The sequence below is a fragment of the Fragaria vesca genome, linkage group LG3, assembly GCF_000184155.1.
Source record: "Fragaria vesca subsp. vesca linkage group LG3, FraVesHawaii_1.0, whole genome shotgun sequence".
Lineage (NCBI taxonomy): Eukaryota > Viridiplantae > Streptophyta > Magnoliopsida > Rosales > Rosaceae > Fragaria > Fragaria vesca.
Window position 1 is genome coordinate 13,584,148 of NC_020493.1, and position 20,406 is coordinate 13,604,553.

At 37.0% G+C, this 20,406-nt stretch overlaps 2 protein-coding genes across 2 annotated transcripts; one reads left to right on the forward strand and one right to left on the reverse strand.

Moving 5' to 3' along the window:
- Window positions 1-1,516: 1,516 nt before the first annotated feature.
- LOC101292676 (protein H2A.7-like) lies at window positions 1,517-2,954 on the forward strand. The gene is made up of 2 exons (XM_004294281.1): window positions 1,517-1,770; window positions 2,425-2,954. The coding sequence occupies exons 1-2, from the start codon at window positions 1,582-1,584 to the stop codon at window positions 2,638-2,640; spliced, it is 405 nt and encodes a 134-aa protein (XP_004294329.1). The 5' UTR covers window positions 1,517-1,581; the 3' UTR covers window positions 2,641-2,954.
- A 1,762-nt stretch (window positions 2,955-4,716) lies between these two features.
- LOC101292975 (probable U3 small nucleolar RNA-associated protein 11-like) lies at window positions 4,717-8,834 on the reverse strand. Its single transcript, XM_004294282.1, has 10 exons — window positions 8,696-8,834; window positions 8,188-8,277; window positions 7,995-8,085; window positions 7,779-7,870; window positions 7,606-7,699; window positions 7,447-7,526; window positions 6,490-6,573; window positions 5,485-5,584; window positions 5,306-5,402; window positions 4,717-5,202 (listed from the first exon to the last, which is right to left on the reverse strand). Exons 2-9 carry the CDS (start codon window positions 8,241-8,243, stop codon window positions 5,310-5,312), a joined length of 690 nt encoding a protein of 229 aa, XP_004294330.1. The 5' UTR covers window positions 8,244-8,277; window positions 8,696-8,834; the 3' UTR covers window positions 4,717-5,202; window positions 5,306-5,309.
- Window positions 8,835-20,406: the final 11,572 nt, after the last annotated feature.

The following is a 20,406-nucleotide window of genomic DNA, read 5'->3' on the forward strand; positions in this document are numbered from 1 at the left end:
TCTTGCCACAGTTATTAATTACATAGCGTTTAAACTATTAGATCATATAACGTCTGATGAAAATCTATTTGCTCAATGACAAGAAAAAAAAAACAACCTCGTAGCGAATCCTACAAAAATAGAAACTCGAGTAATCATTGTGTTGTCTGAGATTTCAACTTGTCATACAATACCGCCACGTGGAAAATGCACAAAGAAAAGAAAGAAAAAAATAAATGAGGTTGTAGTATGAAAGTATGGATCTACCTGAAAAATTCTCTAAGGGGGGTGTATTGTATTTGGATTCATACAGACTTATTTTAATCAACTGACTTTTTAAAAAGCCTACAGACTCTTTGAAAAGTTCATAGACTTTCACTGATTTCTTAAAACCATCGATTTTTAATCACAGACTTTCACTGATTTCTGAAATCTACAGACTTCATATGAATGACTTAAGTAGATTTCTCAATACTTACAGAGTTACAAAAAAAAATTAAATAAATAAAGATGCAATGACAAACACATAATGACACCGATTATAAGTTTAGTGCTCATCTATCTAATTTCGATGCATACAGTTGTAATATTTGATTGAAATACATAAACATAGGTAACGAAAAAATTATATTAACTTAACAACACGCATATTTGTACATAAATCAAAGACACATGTTCTAAAGTGGGACATTAAATGTTCACAAGTTTAATTCATGTACGCAAATATAATAATATATGATCATGTGGTTCTAATATCAAGAGTTAATAGATAATATTTAGGTTATTGAGGGTTCCAAGCATTACAATTAAAAGACAACAAAATGTTAACATTCAAAAAACATTGAAAATAATAGGTATAATAGAACGTTGATAGCACAAAATATTATAAAAATAAAAATAAAAAATAATAAAAAATGATGTATCGTAGGATCAACTTATTTACATATAAAGAGAAAGTTTGTCGTAGACTTTTCCAAATCTTTGCTTTAGTGGATGGAAAAATATTGGAGTTTGGTGGGTGTAATTTACACTACAAAGTCCACAATTATCCATGAGTTATTAATTCCATAAGTATGAATGATATTTTGAATACATCTGAACTTCTATTCATTTTAAAAAGTCTTAATTGGATACCCCTGAACTTTGGTAAAATTCATAATGATTTTTTAAAATCTAGTTGAATACACCCAAACTTTGATTGATTTTTAAAAGTCTGTATTGAATACACTTAGACTTTCAAATTTCATAGACTTCTTTAAAACTTCTACTAATTCCATATACAATACACCTTTTTTAAAACAAGAAAATCCGGCACAAGAACGGAAAACGCAAAGTCAATAAGGAAACACACAAGGGCAGTTTCGTCCATTAAGCAGTCCCATCCAACAAAAACTCCTCCAATCCTCTCATCTCCACCGTCCACACACAAACCAATCGACGGCTCTGGCTCGCGATCTGCACACTCAAATCAATTGGCTCAGACTGAACCTCAACCCGTATAAATACCCCAGACCCATCTCAGACTTTCCCCATAGCGCACCGAACCAACCCATCGTTTTGCTTCTCCTTCTCTCTCTACTTTCTCTCTCTGGAAGTCCATCAATGGCGGGTCGAGGCAAGGCTTTGGGATCTGGGGCGGCCAAGAAGGCCACGTCACGGTCAAGCAAGGCCGGCCTGCAGTTCCCGGTGGGGCGTATCGCGAGGTTCTTGAAGGCTGGGAAGTACGCCGAGCGTGTCGGTGCCGGAGCTCCGGTCTATCTCGCCGCCGTGCTGGAGTACCTAGCCGCTGAGGTATATACAGCTCTCTCTAGCTATTAATTGTTTCTGTTGGTGCGTTTTATGTTAATCTGGAGCTTTTGGATATGGAAATTTAGGGTTAGGGTTTCGAATTGGGGATGGATTTTGTTGCTTGAGTTTGTGATATATGTGCTGGGAGATTTATGATTTTGTTGGTAAAATTGTGGTGTATTGTTCTATTTAAACCTTGTAGAGATGAAATCTGGTTTAGATTTGGATTCTGGATCTAGGATTGTTTTACTTCATCATTTTTCTCAATATTATCTTCTTATTTTTGTAAATCTTTAGTGAGAATAAAAATGATTTATTTCATTATACCTGTTTGAGATTGAATTGCATTTCTGTTTGTGATAATGTTCAAGATATTGTTTTACTTCAAAAATTTTCAAAGAATGTGAGTGTTTTTTTTAAATTTATTTATTTATTATTTATTTTTTTTAAAAAAACATTGGGCATTCTATAATTTATGATTATGGCTCTTCTTAGGTAACATTTGTCAGGATAGGGCTAATGCTATCCTGACTTGGATGTTTCCAATTTAGGATCTTTACTTTGTGTTTTTGGTTGAGTTGTGTAGTTTTGTGTTTTTTGTGATTTTATTGGTGAAATGAGGAAATGATTCTAATGTGGTATGTTTTGGTATTACAGGTTCTGGAATTGGCTGGAAATGCTGCAAGAGACAACAAGAAGACTCGAATTGTGCCACGCCACATTCAACTGGCTGTGCGAAATGATGAGGAGCTCAGCAAGCTTCTTGGAGATGTCACAATTGCAAATGGTGGTGTCATGCCCAACATTCACAACCTTCTGCTCCCAAAGAAGGCCGGTGGTTCCTCCAAGGCCGCAGCTGGTGACGATGACTGATTGTTCAATTTGAAGATTAAAAGGGCCAATCTTGATGGTGTCAAAAGTGTTTTATTTCAGATCTAGTTTCCTGTTCTAGGTCCAAGTAGAATATTGAGTCTCTGGTTCTTGAGTTGTAGCTTTGGGGGTAGTAACTAGGGTTGTAGGTAGTGTTCTGTGAATATAATCATCTTCTACTAGTTTCTTAATGGAAGAGATTGTGGGAACTTTTTTTTACTTTTGCTTATTTGTCTGTATGTGTTCCTAAAAATTTGTCATTGACATTGTTGCCTTCTGGTTTACTACTCATTTTGAGCCTCACTCTTCCAATGGCATATAAAGGACATTGTTAATAACAAAGTTGATTTCATTGCTGCAATTTAGTGGTTGCACTCCGAGTCATGCCTGCCTTGGCTTGTTTATGTCACAAGTTGAGGAAAGATATGTCAAAACAAGTTCAAGGTGGCTTAACTCGAGTAAATCCACTTTGATATTGATAAACTTTTCTAACTCTTCTAAATATATTATTTGGCCTGTTGACATATCTTTCCTTTAACTTGTGAAGGTTCACTCGAGGTAGATTAGGTGTTCAATATGGATTGTTCATTTGATTGAAAAAATAAATAAATAAATAAAATTAATTACAAAACACTATCCGAACTATGATGCTATTTTCATTTTTATACCTAATTATCAAAAACTTGTAATTGTATACCCGAAGTTTTATTTTGTTAGCATTTTGATACCCTAACCACTAACACTGTTAAATTTTGAGGGTATTTTGTCATTTCAATTAATATATCATTTTTTACATTTACTTTAACAAAATAATTCATTTTTTAGGTTATCAAATACAAATAAAACAATTTATTGAAATATACCATGTTTATATAAAATATGATAAAATTTTCATTGATATTCAATATTTTCTCGATATAATTTATTTTATTGATCAAACACAATTCGAAAAAAGGCCTCGGATTGATCAAACACAATCCGGTGAAAGGTCGGGGTTGATCAAACACAACCCGGACAAAGAAACAAGAGTGATCCAACATACTCTTGACCCGCGAATAAAATTCCGGGATTTTTGGTACCTGCACACACAAATCCCAAGCATAGAATGGAGATGGAGAAGGGAGGAAAAGATTTTATCCTCCCCGAGTTATTGAACTTGGAAGAGTTTAAGGTTTCAAAACATACCTTTCTAAAGGCTGCCGAGAGGAGAAATAACGTTTCGCCTACTTATACTTCGAATTTGGGGTTAAAAATTTGTCAGGAGGAGCAGCTCTGGATGGGGAAGCTTCTGTCAAAATTTCAGGTTGATCGGAGCAAGAGAAGGTGGTGAACCGGTGGTCGGTAGAGGCGGCGGTCTAGAATTTTCCGGCGGCCGGTTCGGAGACTTTCCGGCCGGTTCTCAGGGTGAGGCCGGCAGCGTTGGATCCATGACGAAAAGAGCTTTCTGGGGATATAAAATTCCGGCGGAGGGCAGTCGGAATTTTGGTCGGAAATCGGGAAAAACAAGGCTGCCCGATTTTAGGGTTTTGGTTTTTAGGGTTTGAAAAAAAAATGGTGGGCTATTGGCTCTAGGGTTAGAACAAAGTGCATGATAACGTGATGAAGGATAAAGTGTAGAGACAAAGAGATAGCAAGAGAATCATCTTATTCATTGATAGGAGCCCTTTACATAGGGAATTACACAATACCAATATGGTAAGGATATAAATACATAGATCTAGTCTAACTACATATCCTATTGGCATAAGGCCAAGACACACATAGAGAATATCCTAGAACAAATTATATATTTTATTTTATTTTACTTAACATGTAACTCCAAAAATATATATACATACAAAAGTTCTACTAACTTTTATCACTATTGTTGCAAAAATAAATATTTAATTTTGGAGTTTTTTTTTTGAATATTTTTGGTAAAGTAAATTGTTCTATAACTTCTATTTGTATTTGATAACCTCAAAAAATAAATTATTTTGTAAATGTAAAAAATGATATATTTATTGAAATGACAAAAATGTCCTAAAAATTTAACAGTGTTAGTGGTCAGGGTATGAAAATGCTAACGGAATGAAACTTCGGGTATGAAAATGCAAATTTTTTATAGTTATGTATGAAAATAAAAATAACATCATAGTTCGAATGGTGTTATATAATTAATCCAAAAAAACAGAAGGAAATGAGTCTCACTCCAAGTTCACATAGGAAAACAAAATAATATAATCGCTTAATATCAGCCAACAAAAATTTCAAAGTATCGTATGACTATGCGTCATGAAAGGTAGTGGCATCTAAGTTTAAGGAAACTTCTCCCCTACAGCGCTGCATGCTATGCAGCCTGCTCTGAAGGCAAAAAAATTCAAAACAGAACACCCACCCACCCCTGCAAAGCATGGGCACAAACTTCTGTATGTGTATGTATACCATACAGCGCTGCACAACAGACCCTCCCTGTTGGGAGTAGGCGAGTAGAATATTGGAATTACGTTTAACTTGGGCAGTTACATTATATCAATGCATTAGCTCCATACATTGAAAGTGTTCTTTTCTGCCACACATCATTTCCTGCAAAATTATATAAACAGGCAGGCTGAAGATAAAATGTTCAACTGAGATGGACAATAAAACATCTCTACAAATGATAACCTAATATAGTCGATTAGCACACCTTTTCAACGCTTCCGCTCTGCCCGCCACTTGAATACAGGTTCGGATGTTGGATTCACCATCTCATCTTCACGGAGTTTGCGTTTCTTCCCCTTTTTCTGTAAATTTTAAATTAATATTTTTTATTTATAACATTCTCGGTGCACAATAAAAGACACAGCCAAGGGGTTAGATGTCTACCTTTAACTCCTTCTGCATTGCCATCTGCATATATACTTTCTCCAGATCTTGGACTCTTTCTCTCCTTGCTTTAAGCTCCCCATAAGAAGCTGCTGTTTTCCTACACATTGAATACAAAAAAAATATCAGACATTGAAAGGGATTCTTAATGATGTATCACTGGGCTATTAAGAACCCACTACAAGCATATACACTGGATGAAAGAAGTAAGCATCATTTAGGAAGAACATAGAAACTCCAATCAGAACATAAGATACAATGTTATCAATGTAATTAAGCTTCAACAAGTGACTGTCACAGGACCGACTTTCTCACCCAGAATTTCAACTAACACCTGATAGTAAGTCTTGCGATGAACTTTTAGTTTATTTAATGGACTTCAGGTTGAGTCAAATCAGTCAATTCAAAGTTTGATGATCAAAGTCCAGACTATTATCAGGTCTATTACAAGTAATGCAGTCCCACAAAATAATGGGATTTGGTGCCCATAACAGATAAATCTTTGTGTGTACCATCGGTGATTTGGTTTCACACAACAGAAATACCATGCGTCCCATTGCTTAACCAAACGCTAAAACTGTCCAACTAATGCAATGAACTTGCAACAAGAGTTCATTACCCCTCTCAGACAGAACAAAATTATATATCATTACAGAAGCTATGTTCCAACACGTACACTGAAAATTAAAAGTGTCTTCAGTCTGTCACCATATATCTTACATCCCACAGGGATTGATGGGTTTGTGTGGCAAAGAATAATGCTTTCAAGTGCAAACGATACAATTGATGCAGGACCCATCAACTGTTGATAGTTATCCCTATTCCATAGATAGAGATTAATACAAATTCTACCAGAATATTTTGCATTTATTGCAAAATAGAACAATGCATAAATCTATAAGACATCCTTCATTACACTGAAAAAGATTCCAAAAGGTAACTTTGAGAAGAAACAGAACTCATCAATCTGTATTTATTAAAACAGTACAAAAGGTTTGCTTATACCTTCGAATATGAACAGGAACACTCTGAGAACCGGGCAACATTTCCCCTCTTGAACCACGTGACTGAAGCTCTTTAGCCTCTTCCCTACAAGAAACGAAATACAAGAACAAAAATAAGAGACACATCCAATATTTCGAAGAAGAAAGGTAATAAGTTTAATTTCTGTCCATGTTCACCAGATAGAATAAATCAAATAGAAAGAAGACGAGCAGGGAGCAGAAATTATGAGAAACGAGGAAAGCTTCTCACACGAAGTGAGTCTCCCTTGTATCCCACAATAATATGGATCTTACACCCACATAAAAAGTAAGAAAAAGAGTTCTGAAGAATAGCATTTCCCAACAAGCAATTACCAATGTGAAATTTAGCCTAGTCAGTTACCATGAGGATTTTCTAGTATGATCCTGTTGTTAACTTAACATCTACTTGTAACTAATATGTCACCTTCTACAATTATATGGGGAAATTGAAATTTGCACTCACTTTACAATCGACACTCCTGATTTCCTCTTTTAGTAAGTTAAGTTTTATCTTTAGTAACATGTGCTTTGTTTCTTAAAAAAAGTTTAAACCAGAAAAAGGAAAGGTGTGGATTGTAAATTTAAGAGTGCAAATTTCAGTTCTGTTATATGGGCTAGAAAGAGCAGCGGGCAGTTCTGTAAGAGAAAACTTATAATCTCATCATTTTATACTGTTGCCCTTTTTCAGGCTAAGAAATTTTCTTATCAGATTCACTAAGCTGTCCATAGAGTGCACCACTCCATGTTTGGTACATGTACCAATCAACTTACTATTGTCCTCCTTTGTGTTTGTCCATGAGTTTTCAGCTTTATGATAATAATTATACATCTACTTCTTTATATGTTTACGTGTGGTTGCATGTTTGCTTTGAAAAGGGAGTCATGTAAATCAAGCTAGAATAACTCAGAAATAATTCTCTTAGAAAAAAGCTCAAACCTATCTTCAGCAAAGTAAACGTGTCTGTTTGAAGGCCGATTATCAAGTGAATGCAGAGTTGCAGTCATCTTTTCAATTTTCTGCAATGAAACGTGAGAATTATTAACAGGTTCAAGCATGAAACAACTTGATGAATAGCTTGATGAAAGTATTATTAACCTTTTTCTCACTCTGCACTTTCTGCAGGACATATCCAATATCTTGGGACTTCATAAGCAAAAGCTCTTCAGGAGTGTACTTGTTTGCCTGACCCCTGTAGCAAAAGCTCATGTCTTTTGAGTAGCAGTTAAGAAAGAAATATAAAGAGATCATATAATAGAATGGTATATTACTCTGTTTTATGGACTCCATCAACAGTTCGACTGTTGATCATCTTGAAGTCGAACTCATCTGGGTTTCGAAATCTTGCTTTTTCCTTCAGCCTCTGTTTAGTGAAAATAAAGACGACATGGTGAGGGACGGCATACACAATATGTCGAAGATAAGTTACCTGATTACAGACAAATTAGAAATTCGAAAAACAAGAAACAAAGCCATCAGCATTTTACCCGTAAAGTCTCCTCCTTGTTGTGGTACGCCTTAGCACGCTCAACATAGTCCTTGTGCTTTTCAAGAAACCCAAATTTTTTCCTCGATTCCCTGATAAAAGTTTTAAACCAAGCAAACCATAACCCCATCATCTCATGCAAAACAGTATCATCTCAAAAGTATATACACAGCAAAAGAAATGCAGTAACTCACGGTTGAGATCGCTCCTTGTGGGCGCGTCGGCTAACAGCATTCCTTAGAGACGACATGTTGAACAATATGATCAATATCACCACAAATGAACTGCCAAAATGTAGAACAAAGAGGTCAAATTAGTGCCAAAAGTATGCAAATTTTTCACAAACGTGTGAAGTTGTAGAGTTACAGAGACAACATATATGCAGTCATCTTCACAATAATTTGATATTTTTACTAGTTCCCCACATGTAGAGAACATCAAAAACCCATTTTTCATTCAGTTTCATACTTACCACTCCTGTCTCTCACTCTCAATTTACATAAAGAAAAAGAAAATGGCTGAGCCTCAATACTGATTATTTGGTAACTTAAAAATTGAATCTTTACAATCAGCAAAGATGAAACTGAACTAAAACCCTAAATTGGGGAGCACCCGGCTCGTAAAAGTTGAGAAATTTCAATAATTTGCAATCCAAAATTGAAAGGGAGCAGAATTGAACAATACCCAGGTCTCGTTCCTTACCAGCTCAATGGAATTCGATGGTGAATTTACAGAGCGAGCAAAACCTAAGACGGATCGGCGGGGAAGAAGAAACGAAACTGAGGGGAGAGTAAAACCCTATACAACTGGTTTTGAATTTGAAACCCTTAAACCCTAATCTGACGAAATGGCAGAGAAGAAAGTGGTATTTTACCCTTCAGACCTACTACTTGTATTAAATTACAGAAAAGCCCCGCTTGAGGTGAAATATTTGCCAAATAAGTCGAAAGTGTTTCTTAGTTGCTTTTTTAGTGCGGTTATTAAAATCTCTAAATTTACTTACTTGATTTTATTATATTTTAAATTATTAAAGAACATATATATCTTTTTACATAATGAACAATGAATTGTCTTTTATTATTTTTCTTATTGATTGTCATTTTCTAATTTTACTCCATAATTATTGCCGGAACCTCACCGGTCGCCGGACTCCGATCATCGGTCTACGGCCTCCGATTGCCGGATTTTCTCCGGTCACCGGCCACTTAATTTTTGACCCCCAGTAACTCGGCTCTCAGTTACTGACCCTCAGTAACTTGGTTACTGATCCCCAATAATCAGTTATTGACCCCCAATAATCAACTTATTTCAACTTAATGTAATAGAAAAGAATAATACAAGAAAATAATCGGGTTACTGACCCATAATAATCAGTTACTGATTTGGTTACTGACCCATAATAATCAGTTACTGACCCTAAATAATCAACTTATTTCAGCTTAATTTAATAGAAAAGAAGAAATACAAGAAAATAATCGAGTTACTGACCCTAATAATCAGGTTACTGACTCTTAATAACTTGGTTACTAACGTCAAATAATGGTTGACCGAAATTACCGGGGGTAATAAGATATTACTGAGGTAGTAAAAAATGTTAGAAAAGAAGTTTTTACAAGTGAAGGTGAAGCTTCACCTTCGCAAACAAAGCCAGACCATGGCTTAATCACAGAAACGATTATGACCACACAGAGAAACGATTTGACCACACATATTCTGCCATACAAAAATTAAAGTCCACACAGAGAAAATACTAAAAAGATTAAAGTCAACTAAGTACACACTATTCCATACAAAAGCCTTCAACTAAGTACACACTATTTCATAGCTTAAGGTCCACGGTTGAGAATCTCTTTCACCTTGGAATCATCATCCATATCAATCACAAATATAGGGGGCACACCACCGCACAAAACCTAACCTTCTGGTTCATCTCTCATCGGAGCTTTTTGTCACCATTGGCTAAAAATCCTTCAAACTCTAGACATGTAGATCTAGACTACGACGAGCTAACAAGCATCAGAAATCTCTACAGAAAGAGAACACCAGCCTGAGCACGTCTTCCCCACCGACGGCTTGGTAGAGGCGGCGAAGCCAGGAAGGAACCATATATGACTCAGGCTTCTTGAGAACCCGATCAGGTCTTTGCAACATGTGACAGAGAGAGAGAGAGAGAGAGAGAGAGAGAGAGAGAGAGATGAAAACCAGATTAGGAAGAGAGCATAAGAGAAGGAGAAAGAGATAAGATTTGTGTGGCTTTAATTACATAGGGTAAATCGTCTTTTTGTTAAAAATCATTGAAATGGGCACAAAGAAAAGATTATCATTGAAATAGAGTTTGCTTTAGCTGTTTTTAGGTATTTGGACATTTTCTCTAATTATTATTATTATTATTATTATTATTATTATTATTATAACAACTAAAACTATGATGATGAAGTATAAAGTGTAGAGACAAAAAGATCTAATAAGAGAATAGAGAATCATCATCTTATTTAGGAGCCCTTTTTATAGGGAATTACAAAGTACCAATATGGTAATGATAAAAAATACATAGTCCTATTCTAACTACATATCTTGATGGCATAAGGCCAAGACACACATATGAAATATCCTAAAACACTTCCCCTTGTGCCGCGCGCCGGTATGCTAGTGGTGCTAATAAATATGTCGCCTCGTTAAAAACCTCGTCAAAGAACAATAACCCTGCGAGAGAAAAACTAAACCTTGATCGTAGGAGAAAAAGTGTACAACGTACCATTCACATTTGATAGTGACATGTATGTGCTAGACTCCCCTGAAGTTCGCACCCCCCCTGATCTTTACATCAGTCATGGGGCTTTTCCTGATTCTTACTAATCATGGAAATTTTAATAACTTAGCATGTCGATGCTCTTTAACATGTCTTCAAATGTGACATTGAGCAATGATTAACTAGATGCCGTATTATCCTCAAACATGATATTTTACACTTACATCTTGAGGAGAATGCCGCTTGTGAACTCAAAACATAAGTTCGTGCAAGAAATCAGATTTCCGCACAGCATGACCTTCAGTTACTAGAACAGCCGTAACTTCCTCTAAGAAATACGTATGAACAAACCGTAAATAGTTTTGGAAACTAGACTCATTTAACTTTCCAACCGTATATTACACACATTCTGGTTCATCAGAAGCTGTTCACAAAGTCCAGTCGAAGTTGCCTGTTTTGCCAAAATTAGATTCTCGGACAGATTCGTCCTACTTTACGAAAACGGCCATAACTCACTCAATATGGTAAGTATGATCAAATGGTTGATGTCCCTGGAAAGTAGACACATAAACCTTTCTAATGGTACCAATTTCACCATTTTCTAATGAGTGAGATTTCATGTAGGTCTCATGGAAGTTGACCTACGAAACTTCGCAGATTCTGGTTTCGTTTTTGATGTATCTTTCTTATGTAGGGATATAATAAGCCTCATCCTTCCATACCATTAAGTATTGAAAAGGAGTTACTGTCATTACATTGGCATTGCGTGAGCGCATAGCTACACTTAGTTTTACAACTTTTCATAGCAAATAAGATGTCAAGTCTTTCTTATTGTGTTGAGTATATTGATGCGTCTTATTGTGCTTAGATGAGAATTCCATCTCTTAACACATATTTGTCATATTTCTTTAAACAAAACAATGGATTTCTCTTTAGAGTAAAGACATTGATTAATCATGGGGTATATGTATGCCTCACTTTCGTTAGAGCGCCTAAGCCGATTGATGGAAAATCATCATCAATACAGTCATCGAGTGCCTTATCAAGACCGTGTCTTCCCAAGATCTTTTTCATTCTAACTTTGGATATTGATACATATTGGCATCTCTTGATCCATCAAGAGTCCATGTAAATCCGGAATGAACACGCAAAGGCATAATTCACCATATCTCTTCCAAATCAAGTAGTTACTTAGTGTGCATTTCAACCTTTCTTGCAAACGCACGCTCATATGGTTTAGAGCCACTTGATTTGGGTGAATGAAGTTTGTTTAAGACCTTCATGTATATCTCTGATCCTGTAGAGATGTTATTATGACCATATTCATAGGCTGCATGTTCAGTTATTCGGAAACTACCAAACTGACAAAGTAGTGGAGTGCAATGACATCCATTACAAGAGCATATCTCATCGTAGTCGATCCCAGTGCGTGTTAGTGAGACCTTGTGTCATAAGGTGAGTCTAAGCTCCTGTTCTCACTACGTTATCTAACAAAGACATAGTTGATAGGGTTTAGCTTGCTGTGTTGGCATCACCTGCCCAAGGACTTATATCTTTGTTAATGCTGGATCGCATCTTTCCATTAGGTCAATAAACTAAGTTGATATCCATCAACGAAGAGTGGTTTGATGGTAGACTCATTATCCCACGTCGTCATGTACACTAGTGTAATACTTGTAGAGACCTCTATATGGATTGGATTTGACAGTGAGGCGTCCCCCAACGATAATCACAATTCAAACTTCATGAGACGGATTTGAGTATCACTGATCAATGGATCCGGTTGTGCCAAGCTTGTTTTCTTCCTAGTGCGAGAAAGTATCGAACCTAACGGCCTCCCTCCTTTTGGGGAGCCACACGGCCTTGTGACACCAATTTTGCCATTATATGGCGTCACCATATCACCATCCATGGTGATGGCGTTAAGACCAACACCTTTTGGTCACATTATGTCCTCTTGATAGGACATCAATCTTTGCAGACATATTTGCAGCATGTGATCTCGTCACTTTAACACTTTAACACTTCAAGCATTTGAGATCAAGATGAGACTTAGTGGGGACAAACCACGACAATTCACATCGTTCCACTTGAACACTTGTGTTCATATCTACCCCTAACGGCGGGAATATTGTCTCATCAAAGTGATAATCCATAATTCTGCAGTGAATGAGATCACCTGACAAGGTTTCTACATAGGCGGATTATAGGTGGATGTTCATATCCAACCTAAACTTATTAATCTCAAATGAGCCATCATTATGCGCAGTGGCATTGTGATTTGACACCTAAAAATAACATCTAGCCGAGCTCAAAGATTGGAGATCCGTTTCAATCCTGTTTGAGCTCAAGGATTGCAATTTCGTATCAATCCTCGTACACAGTCATGAGCTATAGTACAAAAATATTCAATGATGGTGGGTCGTATGTGAATAGTAAAGCTGCATGCAAATATTACATAACCCTAAGACGCAATATAGAAATATTGGTGCGCATCAATAATGTTCAAGCGACAAACTAAAGTTGCTTAGTCATAGCCTCGATGAGACGGTATTACGTGTGAACATGGGCACATGACACTTCAACTTATATCCCGATAAACCTCTTTAAAGAATAGGTAGTGAGCTCGTAGAAGTATAAGCAGCATAAACAGTAGATAATGGTGTAATACGTGACCAGTGTGTTAACACTTCAACCAACACCATAAAGCATAAAAAGGTGTCCGCAAGTTGGTTGTATCTATCTACATAATTTGAATGGAATGTTCATTTTTGTGTCATTTAGCGTAGGAGGGTCTCACTCCTAATTTAGCTAAAAAAATAGGCTTTCAAAACGAGCAATGAGCATTGCAGGGGGCCAATGAGACATCAAGGGAAGGCCGATGCACCTTAATTGTTTGAGGAATTGACCGGACGGCCTCCAAGAAGTTGGAGTCGTGTTCGGGTGACGTCAATGTCCCCAGGGTGCCGTCATTTACAACCATAGCGTCACCATCATGCTTCATGGAGAAGCTAGATCCCGAATGTCTTCGTTTTGAGCGGAAGAATGGATGTCCATGAGAAGTTCTCAAAATTTGGACCATTATATCTCTTCCAGGATGATCGATTTGGTCAAACCAAAGCTTATATGAGTCGGTGTCCCAAATATCATGTTTGGCGACAACATGTGATTTGATATTCGAATCGTAGTGACATACAGTTCACTAGATTCACTCATAAACTTCTCTAAAATACATTTCAGTCCGCATTCAAGAGAAGGTATACACAAAATAACTCTTGTTCATTCTCACAATGTGTTTTTAAATGAAAACTATTAACAGGAATGTCTTTAAATCTCAACATGGTTCGGTTGCCTCTCAATGCATAGAGGGCATCTGTGATGTTGATCATGGTGCCATGAGGCATAAAGATTCAAGCTAAACCGTGTCCCTGAATGACCGGTATGATTCAATCATTGTAGTCACATAAGATTTACATGGCACAAAATCCAGAGATAATTGCCGGTTCCTTAGAATGTTGTGGATAGTTCTACTATTTACGAAACACTCAATGTCTTTATGAGACAGATCTACAAAATGGAGTAGATAGGAGAGTAAATTGTTCCACTTGAACCATTTAGAAGGATTGAAAAAAGCTACAAAAAGCTGCAATCTCGATAGTGCATAAAAATTTCCGCACAGAATGATCTTTGCGCATTAAAACAGCCATAACTTCTTCGCTAAAATAGATATGGACAAACCGCGAAAAGTTCTAAAAATTAGACTTGTAGAGTTTTTCAATGATATAAAGCTCACTGTCTGGTTCATCCGGAGCTGTTCAAAATGCTCAAACAAAGTTGGTTGTCCAGAAGGGACAAATTGCTGTTTTTCGTAGATTTAGCATATGCAAAGCAATGAAGCTTGCGGATGGCGTGTGTGCATAAGCTGAAGCCAAAATGACGTGTATATGATTAAAATCAAGTCCTTTCATTCTTTCCAAGGTCGTTAACTCCATGACTAGTTAGCAAAAGCTCCCTGACATGAACATAAACTAACTCAGAGGACCTAGAGGATTTGATCATGATGATGATTGTCCGGTTTTGATAAGTCTTCAACGTCTTTTGCAAGACAGAAATTGGTTTAATAGCGTAGGGGGATCCAAAATCAAAAGCTTTTAGTAACTCCAAGTCAGTATGACCAGGCATGTCCGTGGAGGGTTGGTAGTGCGAGGCACACTTGAAACCACTATCTCTTTAATTTCGGACAATTCTAAGACATCACACTGAGCTTCGATGAGCCTAGTTGAATAGTTGATGATGAAAAATCCGTTATAGGATAGAAGACTTAACCGGAAAACACGTGCGCAATCCTCCTTGAGGATGCAGTGCCGTGAGTCACCTTCAAAGGAATGGACCAAAATCGACACCTTCAAAGGAAATGACCAAAATCGGCACAATATGTCATGTTTCTAAGGACGATGTAAGAATGTACATCTTTTTTTGTAAATCAATATGAACTATAATAGGAGAATAGTTTCATAACTTCGAAAAAATTCTCAAGGCATTCATTATTGCTAATGTGAGTATATATCGAGGTCTCGAATAAACAAAAGACATTGGTACGACGTCTTATTACATATAACTTGAAAAGAAAATCAATGTCTAGCCAATAACATCAAAGTCATGGGTAGCAAGAGCAGGATCTGAATCTTTGAAATCTGCGATCATGAGGATGACGTTCTTGTCCTCATATTGATTTTCCGTACCTTTTTGTATGCATTCACAATTTGAGGATAAACTTTACAATCTTGAACCAGTGATCCAGTGATCCACAACGGTTGCATTGTCATGAGCTGACATGAATTGTTTTGACAGATTGGTGTCTAGACCAGGAGTTTCGTCATTAGGGTCGGCGACACCTCCCCCTCTTTTCTAGACACCGGCACGGCGTTTTCTGCCATTGTCGTGACCCATATTGTTGTCCCCACATTAAGGGACAATCCCAAATACGTTTATCGCATTAGCGTATATACAATTCCCGTTTGCAATTGTATGATCAAAATCAAGTCCTCATTGGTAATTCCAAACCAACTTGGAGGACCTAGAGAACTTGATGATGATCGAATCCGCTAAAGATTATGGATTAGGATGCCACGGAATATCATCAACTATATGTAGTCAATCAAGGTGGTAAACAATCCATTTGACTTAATAACTCAACAAGTTGAGTTAGATGGACGTTTCAAGAAACGCTCCATAAGTGCATTCCACAGTATTTTGTGGTCATTACTTTTTGCACAGATTGCCGTTGAAGGTTGTTGCATGTCGATGTGGCGCCTCAAAACTTTGAGCGTGAGAGATGTGAAATCTTGGCATCTAGGCTTGTTAGCTTGTGGGTCAAAACATGTGGTTTAATCCATTCCAATGAAGGGTTCCACAGATACCTAGCGAAGATTCGCCTTAGGCATTGAGTATGTCAAAACTCAAATGAGCAGAATGTCACATTGCTCTTGCATACAAAACCAAGCAGTTATGAGACTCGATATAGGTCACAAACGATGCTTTTAATGGTTTGTCTTACGGATTGATCACACACAATCCGGAAAAAGCCACGAATTGATCAAACACAATTCGAAAAAATGCCTCAGATTGATCAAACACAATCCGGAGAAACATCGGGGTTGATCACACACAACTCGGACAAAGAAACAAGAGTGAGCAAACACACTCTTAACCCGCGAATAAAATTCTGGGATTTTTACCTACACGCACAAAATCCCAAGCATAGAATGGAGATGGAGATGGGAGGAAAAGATTTTATCCTCCCCGAGTTATTGAACTTGAAAAAGTTTAGGGTTTCAAAACATACCTTTCGAAACTTCAAACATTTGAAGAAGTCGAAAATTGTAGTAGAAGGAAACTAAAAATCGCCGGCGGGTGACTGCCAAGGGATTGGCAGCGAGTGATGTCGGACGGTGGCCGGGAAAACAGGAGGCTGCAACAACGGTCGGACATAGGAGCCGAAAAACATTTTTTTAGGGTTTCAGAAAACAAATGGTGGGCTATAGGCTCTTGGGTTAGAATAAAGTGCATGATAACGTGATGAAGTATAAAGTGTAGAGACAAAGAGATCTAGTAAGAGAATAGAGAATCATCATCTTATTCATTGATAGGAGCTCTTTATATAGGGAATTACAAAGTATCAATATAGTAATGATAAAGAATATATAGTCATATTTTAACTACATATCCTGATGGCATAATGCCAAGATACACATATGGAATATCCTAGAACATATGAGTAATATCCATCATGCATGTGGACAGAAAAATTTATGTAATTATGATCAAGAAAGAATTATTGAAAGAACAATATATCGTAAAGACAATGGAGAACTGTATCTTATTCATTGATGTAAGAGTCATTATATAGGGATTACATAGCAGTGATAGCACCATATGGTGTTCTACAAGGAAACATATCTTTGATATCATATCTCTATACGGAATCAAGATTCCTTGTATGACTAGCATAGACCAAGACACACACATGTAGAATATGTAGAATATTCCTACAACATGTTATATATTGTAGTGTTGCACGCATAAACGTGAAAACAAATTTTTTTTAAATGATCTATAAATTATCAAGTTCATGTAAAAACATTCTTTTGATGGTCCATAGAGATTAATTTTGAGACACAATACCTAGTTTTTTTTTTAAGATAAAAATACTCTTCATGATTCGAATTAACTTTTCTATGAAATTATGTCATTGAAATTCTTTCTTACAATTTGATAAAAAAAATGAAGGTCTAGTGACATTTTATGAAAAAATAAAAAATCAGGAAATGGAGGTCGGGAATGGATGTTTGTGTCACATCCCGACCCTTAAATTTTTACCTTATTTACTAGCTTGGTTATAATAAGAATTTTACCGTCTCCGTCAATGAGTTTATAGTTTTAATTAGTCCTTAGAGGGGTTTTAAGGGACAATTATTCGTAAGAGAAAAATATAACGACGGTAAAAATTGGTAAATTTTAGCTAGTAAAAGGTAATTTTTATTAGGGTATTTTGTTTTGGGGTGTTAAATTGGTGGAGTTGGGTAGTATTTGTGGTGTTGGGCCGGGTTGGTGAGTGAGGCCCAAACCCCATTTTTATTTCCTCTTTTCTTCTCTTCTTCTCCTCTTTTTCTTCTTCTCTCTTTTCTTTTCCTTCCCCTCCCGAGCTCTCTCCTCCTCTGCCGGAATCCTCCGCCCGCCGACGCCGTCCAGCCAAGCCAGGTCGGCGCACCGGTCCCGTTCGGACTGCCGCCGCCTCCTCTCCTCGCCTGGGCTGGTGACCGGGCCGGTTACGCCGCCGAATGGGGAGGAAACTCCCTTAGCAGCCGGTTGCTCCATTCGCCGGAGCTCCCTCCTCCGGCCGCCATAGCCGGCGAGTCTTGGCTCGTTGTGAAGCTCTCCTCCCGTGCATCCCTTCAAAGGGCTCACTCCCTCTTGAGCTAGGTAAGGAGAAATTCGAAGTTGAAATCTTAGGGCTTTTTAGGTATTTGTGTTCGATTACCCTAGCTAGGCTTGGATTTTGTGTTTGTGCTAGTTAGGAAAGTTGTAGAGGGAGTGGAGAAGAATCTGCTGTTAAAATTTGGTGGGCATTGGAGGTTGCCGGAATCGGCCTCCGGCCGCCGCTGCCGGCGCCAGTTGGGAGATTTTATTGTTTTTAAATTTGGAATATTAAGGGGAGTTTATTGAAGTGAATTATGGAATTTTTGGATGAGTTTTGGATAGGGTTATGAATTTCCGAAGTGTGGTATTTTTGGCGGTTGAATAATGTAAAATCCGGCCGTAGGATTTAAGTCATTTTCTGGGGGAAGTTGTAATTAGGGCTGCCGGTATGTTCGGTAAAGTTTGAGCCATTTTGAGTTAAGAATGACGAAATTGGGCAATAATGAGTGTGTTGGAGGCTCACGTTTAATTTTGCCCATTTTGTTTAATTATTGCATTTTTAGTGGGAAATTAATTATATATTTGGAACAGGACGTGAGGAGGCTCGAATTGGAGAGACCTCGGATTGACGTCAGGCTTAGGCCTAAAGTTGTGAGTGGACTTTTGTTTTAAAATATATGCATGCGGTAATTCTATATTAAATGATTGATTTTATTGAATATCAATTTGTGGAATTGTTTATTTTCGCGAAGTCATTTTCGGAAGTAAATGTTCTCATTTTTAATGGCTATCGTGTTATTTGAAGAGTTATCAAAAATGAGATTTTCGGTGAGTATATATATCCATTTTTGGATGATTATGAGAATAATATGTATATGAAGAAATGCTAGCTAGCTATACGTGTTTTTCCACCATACTGAGGTCAAATTCCATTATGGTGCGACGTGAGCGTTAGACGCAATCGTTGTAGCCCTATATAAATATAATAATTTATATAGGGGATATGCGCGTATATATATTTATACACCGTCTTTTCCACCATAATGAGGTAAAATGCCATTATGGTGCTACGCGAGCGTTAGACGCAAACGTCGTAGCCTTGTGTGAATTTTCTATTTGTCTTTGTTGTTTCAAGAAAATTCATACAAGGGATATGACGAGTGTAATACATACATATTTTATTTTAGCTTGAGAGGCTCTATTTTTATGAAGTGTTGGTGACTAGCACGGCTAATCACGTTTCGGTAAATTCGGTAAATTTTTAAAAGCTTTTGAGCTTGTTGCATGCTGTTAATTGTATTTTTCCATAGAAGTTAAATCGGGAAAGCATAAAGATTTATTTCTTTTTAAATTTATTTTTGTCCACTCACTTTAACGGTTTCAAATGTTTTTTCCTGGGCTCTTCGTTTTATAAATGCCCAGTTGCAGGTTAGCATAGTGAGGCCGAGCGTACATGGAGAAGAGGCATAGTCAATAGTATAGCTTCCGCTCATTTCTATTTATTTTTAGTTCCTCTCATCTCAAGTAGAGTTGCTCTGAATATGTGGTTGTTGGTTATATGATCTTTGTTAGATTAGTGAATCTATATTGGGAGATGTTGTGATTTGTGGGGAGCACGAAGGCTCCAGGAGTTAAGGTTGGAGTTGGAACTTTTAGAAGTGTTTGCAGGTGTTTTATTTAGGAAGGGTTGTCCATTTTCAAGGGAGGTTATGCCGAATTTTCGGTAAATTTTCCTTAGAAGTGTTCCCCGCAGGATTTACTTCAGGTTTCAGGGTGAAATTCGGGGTGGGTCCTGACAGTTTGCATCAAAAAGAAAAAAAAAAATTAAAGAATGGATGTCAGGAATAGATGTTCGCATGCGAAAAAAATAAAAAGGAATGGGAGGTCTAGTGAATGAATAAATGGTGCAATGAGTAATATATTGAAATATATATGAATTACATAAACAATGTTATTTTAGGTATTTGAATGGAGGTCTAGTGAGCAAATGTTTGTATTTAAAAGTAAAATAGAGGTGTAGAGAGAATGAGAGGTATACTGAACAAATTTAGAGGTCTAAATAGCCGCACTCTTTCTTTTTCTTTTCTTCTATATTACTATATACTCTTTTTTCTTAAGAATTATATTACATGAAGACCATATTGACAAAGGGTTGAAGGGAATGACTTATCTGGCCAATACATCTACTTCAAAAGAACATGAAAAGACTCTGAGCTTCTGTGTATTGGATAACTGTATTGATTGA

Coding starts and splice junctions, on each gene's coding strand:
- LOC101292676 (XM_004294281.1), top strand. CDS start 1,582: ATGGCGGGTCGAGGCAAGGCTTTGGGATCTGGGGCGGCCAAGAAGGCC. Junction 1,771..2,424: donor TGGAGTACCTAGCCGCTGAG/GTATATACAGCT, acceptor TTGGTATTACAG/GTTCTGGAATTGGCTGGAAA.
- LOC101292975 (XM_004294282.1), bottom strand. CDS start 8,243: ATGTCGTCTCTAAGGAATGCTGTTAGCCGACGCGCCCACAAGGAGCGA. Junction 6,574..7,446: donor GTTTACTTTGCTGAAGATAG/GTTTGAGCTTTT, acceptor CGTTTCTTGTAG/GGAAGAGGCTAAAGAGCTTC. Junction 5,585..6,489: donor GTTCCTGTTCATATTCGAAG/GTATAAGCAAAC, acceptor TTCAATGTGTAG/GAAAACAGCAGCTTCTTATG.